The following is a 23,550-nucleotide window of genomic DNA, read 5'->3' as shown; positions in this document are numbered from 1 at the left end:
CGTCGGGGTGGTCGTGTCTCCTGACATTGAAGCCCCCGCCGGGCAGAGAAAATCCAGCAGCCTATTTCAGGCCGCGCCGGACGGTGAAAGGTCCGCGGCGGGCCGACCCAAGCCCCGCGATCCGGGGCGGGCGAAGATGCTGCTGCTGCCGGAGCTCCCGATGTCAGCCTCCACCCAGGGCAGGGGCTGCGAGCTTCCGATATCCCCGCGGCCCAAGCCTCCGGAGGCGAGTCGCAGCCACTCCCGCAGCGCCACCACAGCCTCCGAAGGCAGTGAGCTCCGCAGATGGTAAGTCCGATCCGTGGGCTCTGCGAACCAGAGCCCTGGTGGTCCCAGGTGGAGGCCGCCAGGCCGGTGGTAGGCCGCAGCGGGAACGGAGACAGGACCCAGAAAAAAGGTTGCATCTCCGTTTAGAAGAGACAATTTTACAGTCCCCCCCTCCCCTCACATAGTACACACCCACAAAAAACTACATCACATCTAAACACTACAATCAAGACAAAAAACAACAAAAAACACAAAAGACAAACGGACTGCAGGTATGCCGCAGCTGCTAGGGCAAGGCATCTCAAATGAATAAATATTCATCTTTAGTTTTAGTTTAGAGACACAACGTGGAATCAGTATCTTCCGCCCATGAAGTCCGTGCTAACCACCCCTACACTAGTTCTATCCTACACACTTGGGACAATTTACAGAAGTCGATTAACCTACATGTCTTTGGAATGTGGGAGGAAACCGGAGCACCCGGAGAAAACCCATGTGGTCACAGGGAGAACATACAAACTCCGTACAGACAGCCCCCTTAGTCAGGATTGAACCTGGGTCTCTGGCGTTGTAAGGCAGCAACTCTACCACTGTGCCACTGTTACTCAATAATTTATGATCTTAATTTAAGCGCATGAAAGATAAAATTCCTCGTGTTTAGAAAATCTGGAGCTTTCAAGCTTTAAATTTTTCAAGCTCACCTGTAAACGTGTCCTGATGCGATTGTCAATATTTCCCAGCCGGAAGTCAAGTAGAACTGCCTGCAGCATGAACTCAGTTTGTATCTCGACATCACCAGAGACCTTTGCTTCTTTTATCCCTGCTTCACAGATCGCAAAGATATCCTGAAAGCTCTGCACACCTAAAGCATTAAAAAGAATCAGGTTTCCACAAGGTTACAAAATGTTTTTCTATTCTTTATTTCCAATTTTTTTTCCCTAAATGTCAACACCATCACCCACATCACCCTGGCCATGCTCCCATTTCACTACTGCCATGGGAAAAGAAAGTATAGGAGTCGTAAAACCGTAACCTCCAGGATCAGGAACAGCTTCTTCCCAACAACTACCAGGGAAGTCATGGTGGCACAGCGGTATTGCTACCTTGCAGCACCAGAGACCCGGGTTCAATCCTGCTTAAGAGTGCTTGTCTGTACAGAGGTTATGCGTTCTCCCTGTCATCTGGTGTGTTTTCTCTGGGTGCTCCAGTTTTCTCCCACTCTCCTTAGAAGTGCAGGTTTGTAGTTTAACTGTTGGTTAATTGGCTTCTGTAAAAATTGTCCCTAATGTGGAGGATCGAACAAATGTAGGGGTGCTCACTGGTCTGTTTCCACACAAGGGCCTGTTTCCACACTGTACCACTAAACTAAACTAATAAACTAAACTACTGAACACTACAAATACCAACTACACTTCGAACGATGAACTGTTTTGGTTTCACTGGGACTTTGGGCTTTGTTTTGATTGCACTATTATTTTATTAGATTTATTGAACTTTTTGTTTTATTACTAAATTATCTATTGAGCACTGTGTTTGCAGACCTATTAGGAGGCTGCAATGAAGAATTTCATTGTACTGTTTCAGTACATATGACAATTAAACACTCTTGACATGACTTTTGCTTTTGTTTTGAAACTCTGAATAAGGTAAATCTGGCCAAACATTTCCTTTTTCTTGGTTTTGCGCAAGGAAGAGTAACAACACTGCTCACTAGTTTTAGGTCAAGTCCTGACAGAGTATCTTCTAAAATAATGGATGGTCAAAGATTCCCCAAGTGGCTGGAAAGTCCCTTCAAAAAGTGCAGCTAGTCTATCGCAATGGATTGGTGGACATCTATATACTAAAACTCTCGTTTGTTTGTTTGTTTGTTTGTTCCTGAACTACAGCCAAAACAGTGCACAATAGCGCGACAATTTTAGGCCCACCTTACTCACCATCGTCCATTTGGTGCTAATGATAGAAGTTTCATTCAAATTGGTGTTATATTTTTTAAGTTAAAGTTTAAATCTATCTCCTAGGGAGGGAGGGGGTGGAGGGTGGGGGTGGAAGGACGGGGAGGGGAAGGGGGGGAGGGAGGAGGAGGAGTGGGGGGAGCAGGAGGGAAAGGGGTGGTGGGAGGGGGAGAGGAGGGGGAAGGGGTTGGAGGGAGGGGCGAGGAGGGAGGGGGAGGTGCGAGGAGGGAGGGGGAGGGGCGAGGAGGGAGGGGGTGGGAGGGGAGGGAGGGGGAGGAGGGAGGGGGGGGAGGAGACCAATGCAGGAGAGGTTTGGGCCCAACGGGTTCACTTGGTCTAGTTGAAAGCTAAAAAAGACTGTAAAAAGCGCTATAAATTCTCATCAGTGCCTGGCCAATAGCTAATAGGACAGGTCTGGCCAATTGCTAATCAGATGGGTTTGTAAAATTAAGAATATCCCAACAAAACAAATTGGCAATTTAAATTTCAGTTTGTTCCTTACTCACAGCGGGGTGGTGTTTCTCTTGGATTTACCAAGGTGAACTATTGAGCAATACATGGATGAAATTAACTTTGCAACTGAAGGCAGTCTCGGCAATTGTAGATGCTGTTCAGTATTTAATAAGTCCAGGACCAATTGACCCCAGTAACAATGCAACTGCACCTCTGAGGTGAAATACTGACCTGGCCTGACAGACCTTTACATGCTTAGTGAAATATGCAGGAAACATGGCTGAAATATCAAGAAATTGGGCAATTTGAAATTGAAAGCAAAATACCTTCCTTTAGTCCCACGCCGTTTATCTGAGCAGTCAGGGCAGTCACGAGAGCCAAACGACACTTCAGCCAAAGACCCATATGCAAATGGCTGCGTGCCTCCACATTATACGTTTCCTGGTGGAGGTCTTGAGTCATAAGATCCTCGCGTCGATGAAGGGAAACATTTTCCATTATAATTTAATTTTTGGCAAAATGAAAAAAGCATTTAACATTTATTTTAATCTAAACATGATGGATTGTCAAAGTTTCCCAAGTGGGCAGGCGGGGTAGGCGAAGCCGGAGCCGCTGTAGGTTGGAGCCTACAAACAGTGAAGGTGGAGCCCCCGTGGGTCGGAGCCCGCGTACGGTGAAGGTGGAGCCCCTGTAGGTTGGTGCCTACAGACGGTGAGGGCCGGAGCCCCTGTAGGTTGGAGCCTAGACGGTGAAGGCCGGAGCCCCTGTAGGTTGGAGCCTACAGACGGTGAAGGTGGAGCCCCCGTGGGTCAGAGCCCGCGTATGGTGAAGGAGGAGCCCCTGTAAGTTGGAGCCTACAGACGGTGAAGGCCGGAGCCCCTATAGGTTGGAGCCTACAGACGGTGAAGGCCGGAGCCCCTGTAGGTTGGAGCCTACAGACGGTGAAGGCCGGAGCCCCTGTAGGTTGGAGCCTACAGACAGTGAAGGTGGAGCCCCCGTGGGTCGGAGCCCGCGTACGGTGAAGGCGGAGCCCCTGTAGGTTGGAGCCTAGACGGTGAAGGCCGGAGCCCCTGTAGGTTGTAGCCTAGACGATGAAGGCCGGAGCCACTGTAGGTTGGAGCCTACAGATGGTGAAGGCCGGAGCCCCTGTAGGTTGGAGCCTACAGACGGTGAAGGTGGAGCCCCCGTGGGTCGGAGCCCGCGTACGGTGAAGGCGGAGCCCCTGTAGGTTGGAGCCTAGACGGTGAAGGCCGGAACCCCTGTAGGTTGGAGCCTACAGACAGTGAAGGCCGGAGCCCACTTGCTGCGAGTTATAGGAACATAGAAACATAGAAAATAGGTGCAGAAGGAGGCCATTTGGCCCTTCGAGCCAGCACTTCCATTCATTGTGATCATGGCTGGTCATCTATAATCAGTAACCTGTGCCTGCCTTCTCCCCATATGCCTTGATTCCGTTCTCTTAAATCCATCCAGTGATTTGGCTTCCACTGCCCTCTGTGGCAGAGAATTCACAAATTCACAAATCTCTGGGTGAAAAAGTTTCTTCTCACCTCAGTTTTAAATGGCCTCCCCTTTATTCTTAGACTGTGGCCCCTGGTTCTGGACTCCCCCAACATTGGGAACATATTTCCTGCATCTCGCTTGTCTAGTCCTTTTATGATTTTATACATTTCTATAAGATCCCCTCTCATCCTTCTAAACTCCATTGAATACAAGCCTAGTCTTTCCTCATATGACAGTCCCTCCATCCCAGAGATTAACCTCGTGAACCTACACTGCACTGCCTCAATAGCAAGGACGTCCTTCCTCAAATTAGGAGACCAAAACTGCACACGATACTCCAGATGTGGTCTCACCAGGGCTCTGTACAACTGCAGAAGGGCCTCTTTGGAGTTGATGGAGCTATGCGGCTGGGGCCTGCATCGGCCCGAGAGGACATGGCAGTGATAGTGGAGAGGTCGGTGCGGCGGTCGATGGGGGTGCCGACCGACAGGACAGACACATGGAAGTGAGGACGCCGCTGCCGAGGGAAGGAGTAAAGGAGAACATGGCGTGGGGGAGAAGGAGAACATCTAAACTCTGTACAGGGGAGAAAGGTGGAAAGAAAGCCGGGGATGGGACAAAGCCTGACAAGTGATAGGTGGAGTGTGTAGGAAGGAACTGCAGATGCTGCTTTATACTGAAGATAGACACAAAACGCTGGAGTCACTCAGCAGGTCAGCCAGCATCTCTGGAGAGATGGAATACGTAACGTCGTCTTGCCCGAAAATTCACCTATTCCTTTTCTCCAGTGATGTTGCCTGACTGCTAAGTAACGCCAACATTTTATGTCTATCTTAAGTGATAGGTGGCTACAGGTGATAGACTGAAGATAGTGACATATGAAGACAAAAGGATGTCAAATAAGGAAAGAAAAGGAATTCAATGAAAGTCGGCGGGAGAGATATGGGTGGAAGAGGACAGGAGAGAGAGAGAGAGAGAAAAGAAGGTGGATAAAACCAAAAATGGGGAACTTTGAGGTAAGCAGGAGGATGGAAAAGGAATAGGATAAGGCAGGTGGGGGAGAAAGGTATGCACATCTTTAGGGGGGCATGAGGGGGGGGGAAGGAAGGTAGGGTAGCGGAGTATTACTTGAAAATGGGAAATTCAATGCTCATACCATTTAGGAATTGGGTTGGAGGCCACCCAGGTGGAATATGAGGTGCTGTTCTAGTTTGATTGCGGCTTCACTGGCAGTGGAGGGGGCCAAGGATAGAAAGGTCTGAATGGGAATGGGAAAGACAGTTGTAAAGTTGGTTTCCTGAAAGTTTGTACGGTTGTAACTTTAACATGTTAAACCTTTGAAGAGGAGGTCATTTACTGCAAAATGGGACATTATGTTGACCTAGAAGGTCAACAAATTGAAAGGACATACACTTGTATGACTCCAATTCTAGCAAAGGTCGAATGCAACCGATCTCAGAATGTTAGATCGGTTAGACCACTGTAGCTTTGGTAGGCAGTGCACTGCAAATGTGTTGGGCAATGAGAAACAGAGCCTACTGTGTTGGGGCCAGCAAATAACAAGACATATGGGAGGTACCATCAAGGCGGGATCCTTACAGCCATTCAGATATACCAGACCACAGCCCCTGTAGACAGATCAAAGAGAGCTTTATGGTTGTCCTGACAAAAAAGACACAAATTGCTGGAGTAACTCAGCGAGTCAGGCAGCATCTCTGCAGAACGGATATGTGATCCTTCTTCAGACTGATCCTTCTTCAGACTGATTGTGTGGAGGGGGGAGAAAACTGGAAAGTAGCGGGGCAGGACAAAGTCTAGCACCTCATATTTCGCTTGGGCCGCTGCAACCTGGTGGTATACATCACTGAATTCTCCAATTTTAGGTCACTTCTATAAAAACATCTCCCTTCCCCCTCCCCTTTCTCCCTCCCCCAAACCCCCCCCCCCCCCCCCTTACTTTTCCTCCACCTGCCTTCCCCTGAACACTGGCTGGTATTGAACCAATCCCCCCTCTGCCACCCTGCCTCCCACTTCTTCACTAAAAGACAGCTAACAGTTCACTACGTGGCATATGTATATCTCCAAAAGATCCAAAAGGCATGGGTTTTCGCCGGGTGATTCGGTTTTCTCCCTCATTCCAAAGAATGCAGGGTTGTATGTGAATTGGCTTCTGTAAAATGTCCCCAGTGTGTAGAATCGAACTAGTGTATGGGCGATTGCTGATCAGTGCGGATTCGGTGGGCTGAAGGGCCTATTTCCAGCCTGTATCTCTAAACTAAATTAAAACCAAACTAAACTGCATCTGACTGTGGCATATTCTTTGAAAGAGGTTTGTTGTGCAAGTTTGCATAATTTGTTATTGTACTCACAGTGCTTTTCAATGTTCTAAGGCTTGGTGTTGAACTTCTTTTAGGCTCTTGCCTATGGTTCAAGATTCTGGTTCTTTGCAAGAGTTGAACTGCAGATAAAACAATGGCAGAGCTGTAAAGAGAAGAACATTATCACATGTGGGTTACATCAGAATATAATCCCAGTTTGCGGCCTTTACACGCAAAAGTTAGTAAAAAAGAAAAAGCACATGCGAGTTTTAAGAGGATGGAATCAGACTGGGCATTTGAAGAATGTAAAGAAAGTAGAAAATAACGTCTTATACGGCCTGAATAGAGTGAATGTAGAGAGAATGTTTCCACAAGTGGGAGAGTCTAGGACCAGAGACCATAACTTCAAAATAAAAGGACGATACCTTTAGAAAAGAGCTGAGAAGTTCATTCTTTAGTCAGAGGGTGGTGAATGTGTGGAATTCATTGCCACAGATGGCTGTGGATACTAAGTCAATGGATATTTTGTAAGGTGGCGATTATTAGATTCTTGATTAGTACGGGTGTCAGCATGTCAAGGGTTATGGGGAGTAGGCAGGAGAATGGGATTGAGAGGGAGAGATAGATCAGCCATGATTTAGAAACATAGAAAATAGGTGCAGGAGGAGGCCATTCGGCCCTTCGAGCCAACACTGCCATTCATTGTGATTATGGCTGATCGTTCACAATCAATAACCCGTGCCTGCCTTCTCCCCATATCCCTTGATTCCACTAGCCTCTAGACGATAGACGATGGGTTGAATGGCCTAATTCTGCTCACAGAACTTATGAACATAAACTCAAGCGGGTCACAAAATGGCTGAGGGGTTAGATTAAAGAACATCCCAAAGCTTTTTATATCTACATTAAAAAGAAGGGAACCATGGTGAAGGTAGGACGGCTCAAGGAGACAGCAAGGAATTTGTGCCTGGAGTCAGGGGATGTGGGCAAGATACCAAATGAGTACTTTGCATCTGTTTTCACTAGGGAGAAGCACATGGAGGATGGCGAGAACACTGATGTGCAGTTTGGGACAGGAGTTAGGGCTTGAAGCGCATTAAGGTGGATACATCTCCTAGGCCTAATGGGTCCATCTCAGGTTATTGAGAGAGGAAAGTGAGGAGACTGCAGAACCTTTGATGAACACCTTTGATGAAGATCTGGTCCGGGCGGACTGCAGAGTAGCTAACATTGGACTGTTGGATTGAGGTATAAGATTAGCCATAAACTTGACAAATGGTGAAACAGGCTCGATGGTCTCTTGCTGGTCCTATTTCTGCTGTTGTGGTTTTGAAGTCTTCCTGGCACAGTCAGTATTGAAATTGTAAATTATAAAAATTGGAATTCTTGCTCAGGTAACGAGATCTTATTCTCTTCTCTGCAAGACTCTTTATGAATCTCCTGCCACAGACCTTCAGGCATTGGATACGAAAGGCAGATGGTGGGATGATGTTTTTGAGATTTACACTCAGAAACATAATTCTACATAATCCAACTTCTTGACATAACTCTTTCCTCTTTACAGTATCTTGACTGGTTGCATCATAGCCTGGTGCAGCAATTCCAACACAGAGAACACAGGTGAAATTGTAACTTGTCCCTAGTGTGTGTGGGATAGTGTTAGTGTGTATGGGATAGTGTTAGTGTGTGTGGGATAGTGTTCGTGTGTATGGGATAGTGTTAGTGTGTGTGGGATAGTGTTAGTGTGTGTGGACCACTGCTCGGTGTGGACTCGTTGGGCTGAAGGACCTGCACTTCTCTACGTATTCTATACACTACTGAAACCTTTGAACTGCAAGAGGCTGCAGAGAGTGGGCGACTCAGCCCAGTCCATCATGGGCAGAGCCCTCTCCTCCATTGAAAGCATCTACATGAAGCGTTAGGTAGACACAAAATGCTGGAGTAACTCAGCGGGTCAGGCAGCATCTCTGGAGGGAAGGAATGGGTGACGTTTCGGGTCGAGACCCTTCTCCAGACTGAAGAAGGGTCTCGACCCGAAACATCACCCATTCCTTCTCTCCCGAGATGCTGCCTAACCCGCTGAGTTATTCCAGCATTTTGTGTCTACCTTCAATTTCAACCAGCATCTGCAGTTTTTTTCCTATACATGAAGCACTATTTCTACAAGGCACTGTCTATCATCAAGGATACCCTCCTTGTGGGCTATCCCCTCTGCTCATTGCTGCCGTTGAGCAGAAGGTGTAGAACCTTGATGTCCAATACCACAGCTACTTTTCTCCAACCAACTGTTCTTGAACTGACCTGCACAAACTTAATACCTCCAGAACGAGGCCCCCTGGAGCACCCCTTGCACTTCCATGAACTTGCTTTATAATCGCATTTTTGCATTAACGTCTTGTCCTTTTTCACTCTCTTACACTGCCTTATATTTCATGTGGTGTTATTTAGCAACAGCGAAGGTTTCAAGTAAATCAAAAATGTTTTTGTTGTCAGCAGTATTATAAAAACACAACAATATTAGATTTACCTGAAGGCCAGCTGAAATCTTTGGGAAGCTATTGCTGCAGACTGAAGTTTGGCATCAATGACCATCTCCAGAGCAAGAGGAGGAAGGTTGACAAATTCACAATTAAATTTGACTTTCAAAGCGTCAATTAAATCGTTCAACTTATTTTGTGCCTCTTTCAAGATTTCATCCTGCAGTAGAAAATAATCAGTTATTGAAGTCATAAACTATTTAATGTGATTAGGCAAATTCAATTATTTCAACTACCACGATGACAAGCGCAGATTGAAGAACACAGGAACATTGGAGCAGGATTAGGTCACCTTGCCTCTCAGGGCAACGCACCCACTTAGCTCACGGAGCACCTAACGCCAAGGACTGACTCACGGGACCGAAGTGCTGCCACCTAGTGAGGAAACGAGGAGATCGCCGCACTAGGCTGCAGGTGAGACTGAATCAATGTGGTTTCAAGTCCCTCCTTCCCAGTATATTACTGGCTAATGTGCAGGCTATATAGAACATGCTGGATGAACTTAAAGCCAGAGTAACCTACCTTAGAGTCTGAAGAAGGGTCACGACCTGAAACGTCACCCATTCCTTCTCTCCAGAGATGCTGCCTGACCCGCTGAGTTACTCCAGCATTTTGTGTCTACCTACCTTAGAGACTGCTGTGTGCCCTGCTTCACAGAGACATGACTTACCACTGATATACCTGACTGTGCCATTCAACCCGAGGGCTTCTCCGTTCACCGGATGGACAGCACGGCGTCTTTGGGCAAGGGTAGAGGCAAAGGGGTTTGCTTCTTACTCAATACCTCGTGAGCTCAAGCTCCCCAAACCTGGTAAATCTAACAGTGAAGTGCTGTTCCTATTACCTGCTGTGGGACTTCATCTCATCTCACCTCAGCTTGGGCGGCACACTGGTGCAGAGGGAGAGTTGCTGTCTTAGAGTGCCAGAGAACCGGGTTCGATCCTGATTATGGGTGCTTGTCCGTATGGAGTTTGTACGTTGTCCCTGTGACCAACGTGATTTTTTTTCTGGGATCACCGGTTTCCTCGCACACTCCCAGAGTACAGGTTTGTCGGTTAATTGGCTTGGTATTGTTCCTAGTGTGTGTGTAGGTAAGCGTTAGTGTGCGGGGATTACTGGTCAGTGTGCTCTAGGGCTTATTTCCACACTGTATTTCTAAACTAAACTATCCTCACAGCAGTCGACACCCTTCCACATGCTGATGTCAAGCTGGCTCTGAATGAACTGACATACTAATAGTGGTGAGACAAAGCACCCTGAGACCCTGGTCATTGTAGCCGGGGACCTCAATCAAGCCAAGCTCGAGTGTACTAACAAGGTACTATTGACATATCGCTTGTCCCACCAGGGGCCAGGAACCCTTGGCCACTGCTGCACGTCCATAATGCCAACTGCTCTACTGCCGGCCACATTTTGGGAAATCTGCCATCTAGCTATGCTGCCTACAAACAGAAACTGAAGCGAGAAGATCCGGTTAAGAAAGTTGTTTGGTGTTGGTTTGCTGAAGCGGATGGCATCCTGTGCGACTGCTTTGAGTCGTACTGGTCCATATTCACGGAATCTGCTGCCAACCTGAATGAGTCCATCACTGCCACGACAGACTTCATCAGTAAGTGCGTAGAGGAATTTGGAGTGTGGTTACTGTTGCACAGTGAAGTGGGAAGGTTTGCAGTTTAAAAGAAAGATATGATGGCATTGGAGGCAATGCAGAAGAGATTCGCTAATTTAGTTTGCGGGATAAGAGGAATTGTCCAATTGCAAGTGACCAAAGAAATTAGATCAATATTCTTTGCAGTTGAGAAGATTGAGGAGTGATCTTTACTAAAACATATAGGATCCTCAAGGGGCATGAATGGGTACATGTTGAAAAGTTTCGACTGGAGGACCTCAAATTTTGTGGAGGATGGAACTCTGGAATTGGGCAGCTTATACCCCAGCGGTATGAATATTGATTTTTCTAACTTTAAGTAACCCTTGCATCACCTCCCTCTCAGTCCCTCCCCCACCCTAGTCACCGTACTAATTTCACTGTCATCCTGCTGAGGTTCACTGTTTGTATCACTCTTTTTCTTCTCCACAGCCAACAATGGACCATTGTGGGCTCCACCTTTCCTTGATCATCGTCGCTGGCTATGATTGGTTCTTTTGAATATCTTGCATTCATTTCTTCCATGTACCTTTTTCTAACTCTCGTTTCGCCCTCTCCCCTGACTCTCAGCCTGAAGTAGAGTCTCGACCCGAAACGTCACCTATCCATGTTCTCCAGAGATGCTGCCTGACTCGCTGAGTTGCTCCAGCATTTTGTGTCTATCTTTCGGAATTCCTTCTCCTGGAAGGCTGTGGAGGCTAGATCATTGGAAGTATTAAAGAGCAAGTAAATACCTTATTTAAAGATCAGGGAATTGAAGGCTTTAAGGAAACAGGCGCAGAATACGAGGCCCTGGGCAGTCGAGGCCTGAATAGGAGGCCTGGCATGATCACATTGATTGGTGGGGGTCAGTAGCTGACTCCTACTTTTATTTTGTCACATTCGTAACTGGTTGAAGGCAATAAATGTAGCCTTTTCACTGCTGAGAACTACTAATTTGAAAATATTTTTTGCACGAGTTGAAAAAGAAGCATTCTGGAAATTCCACAAAGATTTCCTTACATCTACAAATGCATCAACATTCACCATTTAAAAAGAGAATCTGCGTAATTACCTTGAACTGGGGTGATTTAAGGTGGTGTAGCTGGGAATAAAGGCTATCCATCTCTTCGGTTGAAGGACATTGTGTTGTGCCACCATGTACTTTCCTTAATTGAGAAATAACCCTCTCATCCTCAATATCTAGGTCTATGACGTTTTCACCTGCAATTTGGAGCAGAGAAAGTTTACTCAAAATACACAACAAAATAAATTTGCATGAACAGCAATAAAACATTATCCATTATAATACGAAATTGTTTGCAAGCTAAATCCAGGTTTTACCATGACCAGAGGGATATGCCAAAATGATAATTCATAATCTTTATACATGTTTTAGACAGGTACATGGATAGGACAGGTTTGGAGTGATATGGGCCAAGGCAGGTGCGACTAGTGTAGCTGGGCCATGTTGGCTGGTGTGAGTAAGTTGGGCCGAAGGGCCTGTTTCCACGCTGTATGATTCGATGACACAATAACTCTATCTGCCTAAGCAAGTAAAATGGTGTGAATTCTTCAAATAACTGAAAGCTGGTCTATATTCACAGTCAGAGAAGTCATGAGGGCAGTACCAAGTACTGCAGTAGGGTGTAGGCAAAATAGGGTGTGGGAAATGTGAGGTGGGTTCATTATTGTGCTAATTCAGCAAGCCCTTTGACAAGGTCCGAAGTGGATGACTGGTCCAAATGATTGCAGCCCATGGATCCAAAACAAGTTGGCAAATTGCATCCAAAATTGGCTTGGTAAAAGGAGGCAAAAGACGATGGCAGGGACTGTTTTGTGATTGGAGATCTTTTGACCAACGGTGAAATCAGGGATCAGTGTTGGGACCCTTATTGTTTGTTGAATGCGTTAATAGTTGTGAAAGTCAGATATATGAAGAGTAAGTTTGCAGATGGCATGAAAATGGTGACAGAGGATGGTGAAAGATTACAGAACAATATTGACCAATTGGTAAATTGGGTGAAGCATTGGTAGATGAAATTTAATCCTCATCAGAGTGAAATTATGCTTTTTAGGAGATCCACTAAGTTTAGTTTCAGTTTACTTTGCAAAAACAGGCCCTTCGGCCCACCGAGTCTGCGCCGACTTGCGATCCCCGCACATTAACATTGCCCTACACACACTAAGTCAATTAACCTTTAAACATGTACATCTTTGGAGTGTGGAGGAAACTGATCTCGGAGAACACCCACAGTTTTAAGGATGGATTTAATCTATTCTAAGGATGGAACAAATGCCATGAATGGTAGGGCCCTCAGAAGTAATGAGGAAAATATGGACCTTGGTGTACAAGACCCTAAAGATGGCAGTAAAAGTAGATAGGATAGTGAGCAATGCATACTGCATTCCTGCCTACATGCAACCTTCGCTTGCCTTTTTTTCCATTTCTTGTTGCTGACATGACATTGACTTCTCTCCTCCCCTCACACACTCCAACCTCACTCTCACTGTATGAACAGCAACTCTGCTCACTCTAGTCCAATCCTGACCTCATCATCCCATCTGCAGACAAGGAGATGCTGTTGTAGTGTGATGCATTAACCTTGACCTTGCTGAGGCCATGTGCCAGCTTTTTGACACCTTGTACTTTCCTCTGGATCATGACCCCACTGATGATCACCAGGCTACCAGAATTGGTGCCATTACAGATCTCATCACATCAGAAGATCTCTCCCCCACAGCCTCTCATCAGAAAGTGCCTCAATCCTTCACCACCCGGTTCTATCTCTTACCCAAGATCCATAGGTCTTGGTAAGCTCACTATTCATATGTTCTAGGAGCAGAATTAGGCCATTCGGCCCATCAAGTCTACTCCGCCATTCAATAATTTCCCTCTCAACCCCATTCTTTCCCTTCAAACCCCATTCTCCTGCCTTCGCCCCATAACCCCTGACACCCGTACCAATCAATTGCCGCCTGTGCCAATGAATTCCACAGATTCACCACCCACTGACTAAGGAAATTCCTCCTCATCTTTCAAAAGGTATGTCCTTTTATTCTGAGGGTATGGCCTTTGGTCCTAGACTCTCCCACTAGTGAAAATATCCTCTCCATATTCACTCAATCCAAGCCCTTCACGATTCAGTAAATTTCAATGAGGTCTTGCTAAAACTCCATTATTTCTACCTGCTGTTGCTCCATAGAAAGAATTCCTTTATACCTGGACTCCATCGTGCTTCACCTTGTCTAGTCCCTTCCCACATATCTCAGATCCTCCACTATTTTGGTAATTTCCAGTTGCCTGGTCCCATATGACTCATCTTTACCATGGATTTCTAGTTTCAATACATCTCTCTCCCCTATCTTTGAGCCCTCTGTTTCTTCCTGGAACAACGATCCATTCCAATCCCCTCTACTAACACTCTGAGACCTTGATCTTACCCTCAGTGACTTCTCTTTTGGATTCCTCCCATGTTCTGCAAAACAGGCATGGCCCCTAGCTATGCCAGTCTTTCAAGGACTACATGAAACAGTCCTTGTTCAAAGCCTACATCAACAACAGCATTGAAGCTCTTCCAACATCTTTGCAGAACTGTGTCATCGTGACCACAAACTTCCATCCTCCCTTTACATTCTAGTCTACACTAGCTCTTTAGTTCCTTTGCTACATGTTTTTGACTCCATCCACGAGAAATACTTTGTAGTATATATACTTGTAGTAGATGTCAGTCACTAGTCTGTCTCCTGATGATGGAGATGGTGAGATCCAGAAATGGTAGGGAGATGTCGGAGATGGTCCAAGAATATTTAAGAGTAGGATGGAAATTAGTGGTGAATTGGACTAGTGACCGACATCTACTACAAACCTACTGACTCCCACAGCTATCTTAACTACACTTCTTCCCACCCTGTCTCCTGTAAACAGTCTATCCCCTACTCCCAGTTCCTCTGTCTAAGCCGCATCTGCGCTCAGGATGAGGTGTTTCACACTAGGGCATCAGAGATGTCCTCATTTTTTAGGAATCGGGGCTTCCCCTCTTCCATTATAGATGAGGCTCTCACTACGGCCTCCTCCATATCCCACAGCTCTGCTCTTGCTCCCCCTCTCCCCATTCGTAACAAGGATAGAATCCCCCTCGTTCTCACCTTCCACCCCATCAGCCAGCGTATACAACAAATTATCCTCCAACATTTCCGGCACCTCCAACTGGCCACATCTTCTCATCTCCTCCCCTTTCTGCTTTCCGCAGAGACCGTTCCCTCCGTATCTTCGTGGTCCACTCGTCCCTTCCTACCCAAACCACCCCATCCCCGGGCACTTTCCCCAGCAACCGCAGGAGATGCAACACCTGTCCCTTTACCTCCCCCCTCGACTCCATCCAAGGACCCAAACAGTCCTTCCAGGTGAGGCAGAGGTTCACCTGCACCTCCTCCAACCTCATCTATTGTATCCGGTGTTCCAGATGTCAACTTCTCTACATCAGCAAGACCAAAGGCAGGCTCGGCGATCGTTTTGCTCAACACCTTCACTCAGTCTGCCTTAACCAACCTGATCTTCCGGTGGCTCAGCACTTCAACTCCCCCTCCCACTCCGAGTCTGACCTTTCTGTCATGGGCCTCTTCCATTGTCATAGTGAGGCCCTCCGCAAATTGGAGGAACAGCTCCTCATATTTCGCTTGGGCAACTTACACCCCAGCGGTATGAACATTGACTTCTCAAACTTCAGATAGTTCCTCGGTCCCTCCCTTTCCCCTCTCCCTTCCCAGTTCTCCCACTGTCTTCCTGTCTTCAACTACATCCTTTCTTTGTCCCCCCCCTCCCCTGACATCAGTCTGAAGAAGGGTCACGACCCGAAACGTCACCCATTCCTTCTCTCCTGAGTTGCTGCCTGACCCGCTGAGTTACTCCAGCATTTTGTGAATAAATACCTTCGATTTGTACCAGCATCTGCAGTTATTTTCCAACACATTTGACAAACACTGTTCACAATGTCCACCTGGAGATTCTAATGCATATCATTGTAATTCTTCCTCCTTCTCCCACATTAAGTTGTCTGATCTCTGGCTTCTCCGTGGCTAAGGTAAGGCCAAGCACAGATTTAAAAACATTGATAAAACGGATCCACTGGTGTTGTCCCATGTACACTCACCCATCCACTTCTCATCTTCTCCTTTTAATCACCTTTCCAATATCCACCTCATACTCCTCCCCACCTGGAACCATTTGCCCATAATTACCCTCCCCCACTTCACCTGGTTCCACATCACCTGTGTAGAAAGGAAGTGCAGATGCTGATTTATACCGAAAATAGACACAAAGTGCTGAAGTAGTTCAGCGGGTCAAGCAAAAGTATGGGTGACATTTCAGGTCAGGTTCTGAAGAAGGGTCCCGACCCGAAACATCACCCATCCTTTTTCTCCAGAGATGCTGCCTGACCCATGGAGTTACTCCAGCATTTTGTGCTTATCTTCCACTTTCAACTACCAGCTTCTATCTCACCCTCTTTGCTACAATCTGGTAATCTTCCTCTTCCTTCTCAGTCCTGCTGCAGGGCCTAAAGTAGAGGGACGACATACTCGAGTAAGTGCTGGAGCTCTGAGACCACGTGCTGAAGCTGGTCAAACTGGAGACACTTCCTGCAGGTGCTAACTGCATGGAGCAACTCAGAATCCCACTTGTGCTGTGCAGTTCCTGAACAGAGATCACCTGCCACACATTTAATTGAGAAAAAGTCCCTTGAAATGTAATCAGCCACTGTAAACTCCTTGCCTGAAACATTCTTTTTTCCTCTTGCTTTTGAACAAGAGGCAGAAACAGCCGACTGTGGGATGTGGTTTATAGTTTCAGCAAGTTTGATGACAAGGTAGGTTCGTCCAAGTTCAAATTTGTTTGCAAGCCGAGAGCTATAAAGTGTTTGCAATGCCGAAGGTAGTGGTATCCTGAATACCTCATCAAGCACCTGTAGATAAATAAATAAATAAATGATCAACATAAAGGAATAGACTAGAATAGAATAGAATAGAATAAATAGAATAGAATAGAATGGCCTTTATTGTCATCCACATGTTTTTGGACGAAATTCCGTTACCCACAGTCAACAATAAGAAGCAATAAAAATAAAGCAATAAAACCCACAATCACAAAACTAACATAAAACAAAAAAACATCCATCACAGTGAGTCTCCTCCAGTCACCTCCTCACTGTGATGGAAGGCCAGAATGTCTTTCTCTTCCCTGCTGTCTTCTCCCGCGGTCAGGCTGTTGAAATTGCCACGTCGGGGCGGTCGGGGCTCCCGACATTGAAGCCTCTGCCGGGCGGTGGAAAATCCTGCGGCCTATTCCAGGCCGCGCCAAGCCCCACGATTCGGGGCGGACGAAGACGCTACCGCTGCTGGAGCTCCCGAAGTCGGCCCCCACCCAGGGACCTGCGAGCTTCCGACGTCCACACGGCCCGCGGCCAAAGCCTCCGAAGGCAGCCAGCTCCGCAGGTGGTGAGTCCGCGGGCTCTGGGAACCAGAGCCCCAGGTGGTCCCAGCTGGAGGCCGCCAGCTCCAGGTGTTTGGCCGATGGTAGGCCACAGCGGGAACGGAGACACCACCCAGAAAAAAAGGTCTCGTCTCCGTACGGAAGAGACATTTTTTTAATAGTATCCCTCCCCCCCACATATAGTACACAACCACAAAAAATACTACATCACATCCAAGCACTACAAATAAGACAAAAAACAAAAAAACACAAAAAGACAAACGGACTGAGTTGAGCCGCAGCTGCTGCGCAGTGCCGACACTTCCTCTATAGCCCAGACTAGTACACAGGGAGTGCTTTTATTCATATCCTTGGGTCAAAGAAATATAATATAGAGGCAAGGTGGGAAGGGGTAAAAGTAATGAGAAGAGGCTCTGCTGTATTATAAACATAAGCATGGATCAATTGACCCAGATGGTTTGTGGAGTCTGTGACATGGTGAACAAGCTTTTTAAGCTTGCTGATCAATATTAATGGCCACAAGTCAGAAACTTTAAAATCTTTGGTATTATTAGATTTTGATATGTCTACTGTTAGATATGTATGGATATGTTTAGAACGTAAGGCCATAGCATGGTATCCTGTCTATTAACATATCATAAATAGACACAAAAAGCTGGAGTAACTCAGCGGCTCAGGGAAAACTTTTCCTATCCCCTGACTCAGTCTGAAGAAGGGTTTCGACCTGAAATGCCACCTATTACTTTTCTCCAGAGATGTTGTCTGACCTGCTGAGTTACTCCAGCTTTTTGCGTCTATCTTCGGTTTAAGTTCCTTCCTACACCACTAACATATCATGACAGACATATTCTAGAATGCTCATTCGCCAATTTTGCCTTGATTTTCTAATACCATCTTCATTAAAATAGATGACAAAGGGTTCAGACCTGAAACGTCACCTGTTCATGTTCTCCAGAGATGCTGCCTAAACTGTTGAATTACTCCAGCAGTTGCAAGCCAGTTTCCGCAGTACCTTGTGTCTGAATAATTAACATGTATTTAATATTGGATGGACCTGTCTTGAAAACAGGTTCACCCTCTTGGAAGCCGTCGGGACAAAGGACACTGCCAGTCTGAGCGGCGGACAGGTCTGCGAGGCAAAACGTGGTACAGAGCCAAAGTCGAAGAGACCAATGTCAGGCAGAGCAGTGGTAGTAGGGGACTCCATCGTGAGAGGTACAGACAGGGGTTTCTGCGGCAACAGGCGGGATTCAAGGATGGTGTGTTGCCTCCCTGGTGCCAGGATCCAGGACGTCACGGACCGAGTGTAGAGCATCCTCAAGGGTGAAGGTGAGCAGCCCGAAGTGGGAGTGCATGTCGGCACAAACAGCGTTGGGAAGAAGAGGAAAGAGATTCTGCAGCGTGACACAAAATGGCGGCACTGCCCTAGCAGCTGCCGCTTACCTGCGGTCCATTTGTCTTTGTGTTTTTGTTGTTTTTTTTTGTTGTCTTAATTGTAGTTGTGATGTGGTGTTTTTGTGTTTGTGTACTATGTGTGTATGTGGGGGGGAGGGGGAAACTAACACTGTAAATATGTGTCCCTTCAGAACGGAGACCCGACCTTTGTTTTCTGGGCCGTGTCTCCGTTCCTGCTGCGGCCTACCATCGGCCCAACTCCAGGAGCTGTCGGCCTCCAGGGCTCTGGTTCGCAGAGCCCGCGGATCGGACTTACCACCACCGGAGCCGGCCGTCTTCGGAGGCTGCGGGAGCAGCTGCGACTCGCCTTAGGCTCGGGCCGCGTGGATGCCGACATCGGGAGCTCCGGCAGCGGCAGCGTGTTCGCCCGCCCCGGATCGCGGGGCATGGGGCGCGGACATTTCACCGTCCGGCGCGGCCTAGGATGGCCGCGGGATATTTCTCTGCTGGGCGGGGGCTTCAATGTCGGGAGCCACGACCGCCCCGACGTGCAACAACAGCGGCAGCAGCGTGTTCGCCCGCCCCGGATCGGACTTATCATCGGCGGAGCCGGCCGTCTTCAGAGGCTGCGGGAGCGGCTGCGACGCGACGCGCCTTGGGCTCGGCCCGCTGTGGACCGTCCGGTGCGGCCTGCAACCACAACAACCTGACTGCGGGCGAGGCACAGCGGGAGAAGGGAAAGACATTGTGGCCTTCCATCACAGTGAGGAGAGAGAGGACTGGAGGAGACTCACTGTGATGGATGTTTCTTTGATGGATGTTTCTTTTTTTGTGTGTTTTTGGGGTTGGGTGGTTTGAGTGCCTGTTTGATGCTTTTATTGTTGGACTGTGATTTTGGGGGTTTTGGGGTGTGTGATTTGAATGCCTATTTAATGCTTTTATTGTTGGACTGTGTTTTGGGGGGTTTTTGGGGTTGGGTAATTTTGGGTGCCTGTTTAGTGCTTTTATTGTTGGACTGTGGGTGATTGAATTAACATTTTGTTCAAGATGGCCGCGCCGTTGTGTTTGGCTGCCTGCCACTGTATGTTTCTTTTTTTTTTTCCTGGTCAGATGTGCAGCACTTTGGTCAACGTGAGTTGTTTTTAAATGTGCTATACAAATAAATTGACTTGACTTGACTTTAGAGAGCTCGGAAGAAGGCTGAAAAGCAGGACTTCCAAGGTGGTTATCTCCGGTTTGCTTCCAGTTCCCAGTGCTGGTGAGGGCAGGAACAGGGAGATACGGGATCTGAATGTGTGGTTGAGGAGCTGGTGCAGGAGGCAGGGATTTAGATTCTTAGGCCACTGGGATCTGTTTTGGGGTAAGAGGGAATTGTACGAAAGGGGTGGATTGCACCTTAACAGGTGGGGGACTAGCATTCTGGCAGGCAGGTTTGCCACTGCTACACAGGTGGGTTTAAACTAAATAGTGGGGGGTGGGGGGTGGGGGGAGGTTCAAATGGGATAGAAAAGGATGGGATAGAAAAGGATGGAGTTAAAAAGAAATAGAGTATAGGAAAAGTTAAGAAAGACCCCAGAATTAACGGGACAGAAAGCTCACGAAGAAACAGGAGAGAATGACCAAGTGTAATAGAAATCGATATGAAAGGTGAGATGAGCAAAGGAGTAAAAGTATTAAAATGAATGCGCGAAGTATAAGAAGTAAAGTAGATGAGCTTGAGACTCAGTTAGAGATTGGTAGGTATGACATTGTGGGGATTACAGAGACGTGGCTGCAGAAGGATCAGGACTGGGAACTGAATATTCAGGGTTCGTCCTATCAAAAGGACAGGCAGGTGGGCAGAGGATGTGGGGTAGCTCTGTTGGTGAGGGATGGAATTCGGTCCCTTGCGAGGGGTGACATTGGGACTGACGATGTAGAGTCGCTGTGGATAGAGTTGAGGAATTGTAAAGGTAAGAAGGCACTGATAGGAGTTATCTACAGACCCCCAAACAGGAGCCTGGATATGAGGTGTAAGTTGCAGCAGGAGTTAAAACTGGCATGTAACAAAGGTAATGCCACTGTGGGGGGATTTCAATATGCAGGTAGACTGGGAAAATCAGATTGATTCTGGACCCCAAGAAAGGAAGATTGTAGAGTGCCTCCGAGATGGATTCTTAGAACAGCTTGTACTAGAGCCTACCAGAGAGAAGCCAATTCTGGATTTAGTGTTGTCCAATGAGCCAGATTTAATAAGGAACTCAAGGTAAAGGAACCGCTTGGAGGTAGTGACCATAATATGATTAGTTCTAATCTGCAATTTGAGAGGGAGAAGGTTAAACCAAGAATGTTGCAGTTGAACAAAGGGGACTATGAAGGCATGAGAGAGGAGCTGGCCAAGGTCGAATGGAAAAGGATCCTAGCAGGATTGATAGTGGAACAGCAACAGCAGGTATTTCTGGGCATAATCCAGAAGATGCAGGATCATTTCATTCCAAAGAGGAAGAAAGATTCCAAGGGGAGTAAGAGGCAACCGTGGCTGACAAGGGAAGTTAGGGATGGAATAAAACTAAAAGAAAAGATGTATAAGATAGCAAAGATTACCGGGAAGCCAGAGGAGTGGGCAATTTGCAAAGGACAACAGAAGATAGCAAAAAGGGCAATACGGGCTGAAAAGATGAGGTACGAAGTGAAGCTGGCCAAGAATATAAAGAAGGACAGTAAAAGGTTCTTTAGGTATGTTAAGAGAAAAAGATGAGTAAAGACAAATGATGGCAGAAACAGGTGAAATTATTAAGGGTAACAAGGAAATGGTGGAAGAGTTCAACGGGTTCTTTGGATCTGTCTTCACTAAGGAAGGTCTTCAGTCATGTCTTCACTAAGGAAGACACAAACAATCTCCCAGATGTACTAGAGGACAGAGGATCCAGGGAGACAGAGATACAAATTTGCTTTAGGCGAGAAATAGTATTGGGTAGACTGATGGGACTGAGGCTGATAAATCCCCAGGGCATGATGGTTTGCATCCCAAGGAGGTGGTTCCAGAAATCGTGGACGCATTGGTGATCATTTTCCAATGTTCAATAGATTCAGGATCAGATCCTGTAGATTGGAGGATAGCTAAAGTTATCCCACTTTTCAAGAAAGGAGCGAGAGAGCAAATGGGGAAGTATAGACCAGTTAGCCTGACATCAGTGGTGGGGAAGGTGCTGGAGTCAATTATTAAAGAGGTAATAATGACACATTTGGATAGCAGTAAAAGGATAAGTCCAAGTCAGCATGGATTTAAGAAAGGGAAATCATGCTTGACTAATCTTCTGGAATTTTTTGAGGATGTGACAAGTAAAATGGATGATGGGGAGCCAGTGGATGTAGTGTATCTAGACTTCCAGAAAGCCTTTGATAAGGTCCCACACGGGAGGTTGGTGAGCAAAATTAGAGCACATGGTATTGGAGGTAAGGTATTGACATGGACAGAGAATTGGTTGGCAGACAGGAAGCAACGAGTACGAATAAACGGGTCATTTTCAGAATGGCAGACAGTGGCGAGTGGAGTGCCACAAGGCTCGGTGCTGGATCTGCAACTATTTACAATATATATTAATGATTTGGATGATGGAATTAGAAGTAACACTAGCAGGTTTGCAGGTGACACAAAGCAGTGTGAACTGCGAAGAGGATGTTAGGAGGTTGCAGGGTGACCTGGACAGGTTGAGTGAGTGGGCAGATACGTGGAAGATGCAATATAATGTAGATAAATGTGAGTCACTTTGGTGGCAAAAACAAGGAGACAGATTATTATCTCAATGGTGTTAGGTTAGGTAAGGGGGAAGTGCAGCGAGACCTGGGTGTCCTTGTAAACCAGTCACTGAAGGTAAGCGTGCAGGTACAGCAGGCAGTGAAGAAAGCTAATGGCATGTTGGCCTTCATAACAAGAGGATTTGAATACAGGAGCAAGGAGGTCCTTCTGCAGTTGTATAGGGCCCTGGTGAGACCACATCTGGAGTACTGTGTGTAGTTTTGGTCTCCTAATGTGAGGAAGGGCGTCCTTGCTATTGAGGCAGTGCAGCGTAGGTTCACTACGTTAATCCCTGGGATGGAGGGATTGTCATATAAGGAACGATTGGAAAGACTGGGCTTGTATTCACTGGAGTTTGGAAGGATGAGAGGGGATCTAATAGAGACGCATAAAATTATAAAAAAGACTGGACAAGCCAGATGCAGAAAAAATGTTCCCAATGTTGGGGGAGTCCAGAATCAGGGGCCACAGTCTAAGAATAAAGGGGAGGCAATTTAAAACTGAGGTGAGAAAAAACCTTTTCACCCAGAGAGTTGTGAATTTGTGGATGAATTTAAAAGAGAGCTCTTGGAGCTAGTGGGGCTAATGGAATCAAGGGATATGGGGAGAAGGCAGGCACAGGTTACTGATTGTGGATGATCTGCCATGATCACAATGAATGGCGGTGTTGGCTCGAAGGGCCAAATGGCCTCCTCCTGCACCTATTTTCTATATTTCTATGTTTCTATGAGATGCTTCCAATTTAATTTGTTAATGGTAATGTTATAATGATGGATCAATTTAAGTCGAGTTGCCACTCGACTTAGATGGAAGATGGACATAAACTAGATGGAAGAGCAGAGATATGCTGCTCACTACACATTTTGGTTTAAGTCACACCCAGTGGAATTCTTCTTTACAGTTCCAACAAGTTCATCTCAGTATCCAATCAACAGTGTCAAAAGTTCATAAGTTATCGGAGCATAATTTGGGCATTTGGCCCATCGAGTCTACTTCTATCATGGCCGATCTATCTTTCCCTCTCAACTCCATTCTCCTGCCTTATCCCCGTAACCCCTGACACCTGTACTAATCAAGAATCTATCAATCTCCACCTTAAAAATACCCATTGAATTGGCCTCCACAGTCGTCTGTGGCAATAAATTCCACAGATTTGACTAAAGAAATCCCTCCTCATCTCCTTTCTAAAGGTACATCTTTTTATTCTGAGGCTCTGGTCCTGGACTCGCC

The 23,550-nt window shown here is 46.7% G+C and overlaps 1 protein-coding gene across 1 annotated transcript in view; it reads right to left on the bottom strand.

The window, feature by feature from the left end:
* The window catches only part of cfap54 (cilia and flagella associated 54), a 300,159-nt gene that overhangs the window by 75,783 nt on the left and 200,826 nt on the right, over window positions 1-23,550 (bottom strand). The window contains exons 50-55 of the mRNA XM_078420057.1: window positions 16,431-16,620; window positions 11,733-11,881; window positions 9,021-9,190; window positions 6,545-6,656; window positions 2,999-3,140; window positions 969-1,129 (exon numbers count right to left, since the gene is read on the bottom strand). Of these exons, the coding sequence (XP_078276183.1) occupies window positions 969-1,129; window positions 2,999-3,140; window positions 6,545-6,656; window positions 9,021-9,190; window positions 11,733-11,881; window positions 16,431-16,620 (924 nt within the window). The remainder of the gene's footprint in view (window positions 1-968; window positions 1,130-2,998; window positions 3,141-6,544; window positions 6,657-9,020; window positions 9,191-11,732; window positions 11,882-16,430; window positions 16,621-23,550) is intronic.

The sequence above is a fragment of the Rhinoraja longicauda genome, chromosome 23 (genome assembly GCF_053455715.1).
Source record: "Rhinoraja longicauda isolate Sanriku21f chromosome 23, sRhiLon1.1, whole genome shotgun sequence".
Taxonomy (NCBI): Eukaryota; Metazoa; Chordata; class Chondrichthyes; order Rajiformes; family Arhynchobatidae; genus Rhinoraja; species Rhinoraja longicauda.
The sequence above is the reverse complement of the archived record's forward strand: the minus strand, read 5'-3'. Positions and strand labels throughout refer to the sequence as shown.